Below are 6,209 nucleotides of genomic sequence, written 5' to 3'. Positions count from 1 at the left end.
TTTTTTTTTTTTTTAATTTATTTTATTTTTTTAATTTTTAATTTTTTTTTTTTTTTAAAGATGACCGGTAAGGGGATCTTAACCCTTGACTTGGTGTTGTCAGCACCATGCTCCCCCAACTGAGCAAACCGGCCATCCCTATATGGGACCCGAACCCGTGGCCTTGGTGCTGTCAGCACCACACTCTCCCGAGTGAGCCACGGGCCGGCCCCGTCATGATAATTCTTAATTCTACTTTCCATGGGCTTGGAGTAAATTCCTTCTGTGACACACAGGGACTCAACAAGGTGTGCCCTCCCCTGTCTCTGGCTAAACTCACTGCCGTTTTACTTCGGTTCCTGTTCAGACTTCTCACCTACGCCCTTGCCACTTTGACCTGAGTACTTACTATGAACTCATGGAAAGTCCAGAATCTGATGACAAAAGGTGTCTTTAAAAAAAATCCAACTTTCTGGATTGATTCCACATAGGTACTGAGAAGCCCAGCTAGGAGCACTTACTGTAGTCCATGTCGTCCTCAGGCAGTGAGGCTGCGTAGTCAAAGTAGGTGGCGTTCCACCGGAGCTCTCGGGTTTTGGTGTCATACATAGTGATGGTGTATTCTGGAAAACACAGACCAGTCCATTACCAAGGAGGGGTGTGATGATGCCTACTGAATTGTTGACCTTATCTAATTACAACAAACAAATCCTCCCTAAATTGCATGTCCAAAAGTCCAGGCTATACAAGTGGAGAGAGAAAAGCCATATGTAAGGGAACTGGAATCTCAGACACGATGGTGTATTCTGGAAAACACAGACCAGTCCATTACCAAGGAGGGGTGTGATGATGCCTACAGAATTGTTGACCTTATCTAATTACAACAAACAAATCCTCCCTAAATTGCATGTCCAAAAGTCCAGGCTATACAAGTGGAGAGAGAAAAGCCATATATATGTAAGGGAACTGGAATCTCAGACACGTGAATGAACCCAGCCAACAGCATGTAGAGCAGAGACAAGCCACCCCCACTGTGCCCTCGAACTCACAACTCACAGAATGGAGAACGATATAATAGTTGTCATTTTTAGCCACTAAGTTTTAGGGCAGTTTATTATATAGCAATAGACAGCTGATACTAGAAATCGGTACCTAGAAGTGTAATGGTGCCATCACAAAAACCTAAAACATGTGGCACTGACTTTGGGACCAGCTGGTGGAGGCTGGAAGGATGACAAGACTGTTGGTGGAGACTTGAAACAGCAATGAGGAACTGCTACTGAAAGCTGAAAAGGGGCAACCCAGCTTATGAGCTTCTGTAGTGGCGACACAATCAGTGAGACTACTGCTTGGAGTGACTGGAAGACAGAAAAAATACCTAATGGACTCGAGGATCTGGCTAAGTTTTCCAGGCAGGAGGCAGAAAATGTCAAATGGTTTCTCTTAGCTTCGTATGATATGCTGCAAGACAAACGAGCTAAAGAAGAAGCCATTCAGTTTTCAAGCAAAATACAGATGAAATATAAATGGTCCAGGACTGACTCTGCAGCTGGAAAATTCTCAATGTAAAAAATGGCCTCAGGGTCAAGATCAAATCAAGGGTGAGGTTGTAAGACACCTCTCTGAGACCTCAGAAAGATTTAAGGTGATGCATCATAGACCCTTTGCTAGATAAGAGGGGTTCTAAGAATCATAAGAGAGTTGTTCCATAGCACTCTCACATTCCAAAGCAGAGTGATTTGTGGGTATGGCTCTTATTTAATGAAGTAGACTGTAATCTGCCACATGGGAAACCCACAAAGTTTTTAAAGGAGTGATATCAACATGAACTAAAAGGATCAGAGACAGTCATGATGAAAGAAATGGCTTCTTGATCCCCAACTTTCAACGGACATGGAACAGACTGAGAAAGCTACAAAACTAGCCATTTCTTATGGGAAAGAAAGGGCTTCTCAGAGGGCAGAACCAAGAACTACTGGGAACAGTATATTAAGGATCCAATCTCAGAGGGCAAAACTGGGCCCTAATGAAGGAATATTCTCTGCCCCCAGAGTAGGGGAAGCTGAAAACCTGGACAGGGTGGGAGCTGTGAGGCTAGGGAAGAGGCTTCACAGGGAAGGGAACTTTTGAGCAGAGCTGTGAAAAAAGAGAGGACATTTGCCAGATAGGCAAAAACAGGCATACCTGTGGACAGAGACACACCACTATGAGTCTTTAAAAACAGCACTGCTATTCTGGGAACTGCAGGTAGTTCATCCGGATTGGAAAACATTAAATGAGGGGGATGTAGGGAGGGATGAGGTGAGAGAGGTGGCAGCTGCTTCACAGAGGCTTTGTGGGCCGTGGTGCAGTTTGGACTATGTCCCTTGGGCAACGGGGGGCCATTGAAGGGTCTTATAAAGGGGAATGATGGATTAGACCTGTGTTTGGAAAGCAGCTCTGGCCACCTCCTAGAGAATGAAGCCAGGAGGCAGAAACTAGTCGGGGAGATTCTTCAATTCCTTTCTGGAAACAGGCAGGTTGTAGACAACAAAGGTTCATTTCTTACCTGTTCGCCCAAGATACAGAAGAGAGGTTGATGGGCAGAGACTGTCTGCAAAGGCTGATGACAAAGTCTGCTGCTTCTCCCCGGTCAGGAGGTCGATAACATACCAAATGTCCTGCTTTTTACCTGAACGGTCACAAGAATACACTGTCATTTACACCAATCCTATATGGAAAAAAACATCGCTGTCAAGCTAACAGCCCAAGATGTTCTCTGTGCTGAGAGACAGGTCTGAAATTCTTAGGATGTTGAAGACATTTCTATGATGCTCTGAAGGTGACAGTGTAGATGGTAATGTGAAGATAATAAAACTTCTTGGGCCACTGGGTCATATGATAATAATCTAATCATGTTATTAAAATTTCTCCAAACCTTATAACCTCAGTATAGTAAAAAGTTCTCCAAACTTTTAAGTTAGATTTTATTGCTTTGATCAGTGGCCAAACCCCTTGCCTCAGTCAGCTGATTAAAAGATATGAACGGGTGGACATAACAGGCAAACCACACCATTAGGAAAACTCAAAGTGCATGTGTCTATGGTTTACACACCAGAGCATCCTGGTGATGGTGAGCCACTTGGGTCCCACGCATGATCTGAAGGTCAACATACCCACTGTGATACGTGTATTTCTCTGTTTTGTAAGGTGTGACCTCTGGTCATTTGTATGTTCTGAACTTATTAGAAGAGTTCCCTATTTCCAGGGACTCTTTGAAACAGAATATTGAGATACAGGGGAAGGTCACGGGACATTAGGATTTGCTAAGCTACACTTAGTACTAATAGACGTAGTATACAAGCTTATTCCACAAGTGCGCAACTTGTCCATGGATGATAATTCTGTTCTCAATGATAAAATATTACTATGAAAAAGATCTGACGATAGAGAGAAAATGTCACCACATGGCTGTAACCATGATCCCTTTCATCTGGCATGACATACATCTGGTTACTTCAAGGCCCATTAGAGTCTGCACAACCCAGCCACTTCTTTAATGGATGTATTGGGCAACTACCATGCTCTTACCCATGCTTAATGAACTCACTTAAGGGGGCACCACACGAAGACGATGGAAACAATACCCTAAGCAGACCAGAAGTAAGGAACCACCAGCAAAAGCTGATGGATGGATGGGCCTGGAGGAGAAAGAGCCTGTGCTGATTACTTCTTCTGAATCCCTAGGCTGGGGGTTCCTCACTCTGAAGGTGTGGAAGGATGCAAATTCCCAGAAAACACTTAAGATCTGGCCTGCACTTGACACCCAGCAATACACATAAAGCTCCCAAGGTATGAATAGGCAAGAAGCATTTCCAGTTCCTCAAAAAGAAAGCTGCTGCATAAATACAAGCTTTTATTAGTGCTATGATTTCAAGATAAATACAGCTGTACTTTGTGTTACAAATGCATTTTTTATTGACATTTTGGCAGCAACAGTAAAAGAAAAGCAGGTGATCTGATGCTTTGAAAGCTGTGACCCCATAGATATGAAGGCAGCTTATCTAGGCAAGCTGCTAAGTGCTGTTTCTATCGGATATTCTGATATTCCTGGGGGCGACACAAACCTTTTCTGGAAAGATTTAACAAATGTGGAGAGTTACACATTCTTTGAAATTCTAAGGATGGGAGAAAATTTTCTACTGTCTTGGAAAAGTGACCCAGAGATGGCTAACAAGTAGAATGACAGTGCTTTTTACGCTTCCTCTTTTTGGCTCAGACTAACATATTTACTTCAAATTTCATACAGTTAGTGCTGGGTGTGTTGCAATCTTGAAATAGCAGGAGTAGGTCAACACAACAGCTAAAAGCTTGGTAAATGAGTAACCATATTAATGGTGTCATTTCTTCACCCAAGTGGGGGGAACCCTTTCTTAATTGGTCAGCTGATCCTGGCACGAACAGCACCCGCAGCACAGCCTTGGCAGGAAAGGTCTTTCCCAGAAGGGTTAGCAAGAAGGTAGCACCACTCCTCTCTCGACTGCCAGATTCTGAGACTCATTGTCGAAAAGTTACAAGTTTAGGTGTTGAAACTCCTACCCATGTACAGAATTCCATCTGAACTTCGGCAAGGGGATGCCTGTACCAACTCTGGGATAGTAAAGGGAAGTTTCTAAAAAAAGAAAAAAGAAAAAGAAAAAGTAAGTCAATCAAGTCTTGTGCAATTATTACAATTTTACTGGGCAGCCTGCCTCTGTTACCCAATTCTGCTAGAAAGAGAGAAGCACTTAGCAGATGGGAATTTTCCTAATTCCAAGGAGAAGAGGCTCCCATGTCCACTTCCTGCAAGCTCTGGGCTCCCAGGTCCTTGAGCTCTGTAAACATTAACTCCTTTACTTGAGGCCACAATGGGGAGACCCCCCACCCCCCGCCACTGACCCAACGTCTCCCGTCCACAGCACTTCCTGGGGGCGACACAAACCTTTTCTGGAAAGATTTAACAAATGTGGAGAGTTACACATTCATTGAAATTCTAAGGATGGGAGAAAATTTTCTACTGTCTTGGAAAAGTGACCCAGATATGGCTAACAAGTAGAATGACAGTGCTTTTTACAGTAGGCAGGAGCCATAAGATTAATGCTGAAGAAAGGCCACCTGGGCACCAAGCTTGAGCTTCGAGGGAAAGGAGTCATCATCATTACATGCACAATAAAAAGATTTGAGGTGGAAAAAGAAGTTTCGATGTTTTCTTCAGTAAATAATCCTCTACTGAAAAACAGAAGAAAATCTGAGACTTCTGGTTATAAAAGGGAAGTTATGGTAGGTGCCAGGAAAAGATACTCATAAGAATCCAAGTGTTTCAACTGCATTTCATCATAAAACTGATTCTTCTGAGTTTACAACTGACATCTGATGAGTTCTTCTGGCTGATGTTCGTTTCAGTAGACTTTATTTTTGGAACATTCTGTGTTCTTGAAACTGTTCTACAGATACCTTCTTTATAAGAAACTCCACTTTGTCACCTTTTTCTCTAAAAACGAAAGGATTTCTCTTTAGCTTTAATAAACATAACTTTAAATACTAATCAGTAATTTTGATTTTCCCATCATTGTAACACTTAAGCCTTGAAAGGGAAAAATGCCACAGAGAGGCTGTAATGACGGGGGTTTTGCCAGATGTTTCTGAGAATCAGAAGGTCAGTGCAAGTCTTCCAGTCTGCAGTTCTGCAGTCTCTGCTGAGCACTGCTACAGGTGTCCCGATTCAAGGCCCAAGCTGGGAACCACATCATTTCTGGAGCTGCTAAACCACAACACAGGAAGGAGCACAAGATACTGGTTAAGAGCATCCTTTGGAAATCAGACCTCTTTAAGTCCCAACTCCAACACTGAGAGCTTCGGCGTGCACTTCTCCAGGCTCAGTCTCCACACCTCTGAAAGGAGGATTACACCTGTGGGGCTGCTGAGAGGTTCAGAAGAGATGACTTCTACAAATCACTCAACAGTTTATGGCAAATGAAGTGTTTAAGAATGGAGTCTGCACTGATGTGGAGAGAATCACTGAAGGTGAAGTACACCTGGCTCTATAAAGGTTTGCCCTTCTCCCATCTGTTTCAGTCACAGGTCTTCATAACATAATTTTTTTTTTTTCCTTTTTGTCTTTTTTCGTGACCGGCAACGGATTGCAACCCTCAGTGTTGTGCCCGTACCGGACCGGGACCGGCTACGGGATCGCAACCCTCGGTGTTGCCCCT

At 43.4% G+C, this 6,209-nt stretch overlaps 1 protein-coding gene across 1 annotated transcript in view; it reads right to left on the bottom strand.

The window, feature by feature from the left end:
* ERN1 (endoplasmic reticulum to nucleus signaling 1) overlaps window positions 1-6,209 on the bottom strand; it is an 84,706-nt gene that overhangs the window by 26,125 nt on the left and 52,372 nt on the right. Inside the window, exons 7-9 of the mRNA XM_008587754.1 lie at window positions 4,558-4,630; window positions 2,528-2,650; window positions 501-602 (exon numbers count right to left, since the gene is read on the bottom strand). Coding sequence (XP_008585976.1) covers window positions 501-602; window positions 2,528-2,650; window positions 4,558-4,630 — 298 coding nt within the window. The remainder of the gene's footprint in view (window positions 1-500; window positions 603-2,527; window positions 2,651-4,557; window positions 4,631-6,209) is intronic.

The sequence above is a fragment of the Galeopterus variegatus genome, unplaced genomic scaffold (genome assembly GCF_000696425.1).
Source record: "Galeopterus variegatus unplaced genomic scaffold, G_variegatus-3.0.2 Scaffold4525, whole genome shotgun sequence".
Classification (NCBI taxonomy): domain Eukaryota; kingdom Metazoa; phylum Chordata; class Mammalia; order Dermoptera; family Cynocephalidae; genus Galeopterus; species Galeopterus variegatus.
Note: the sequence above shows the minus strand (reverse complement) of the source record. Positions and strands in the feature narration are given on the sequence as shown.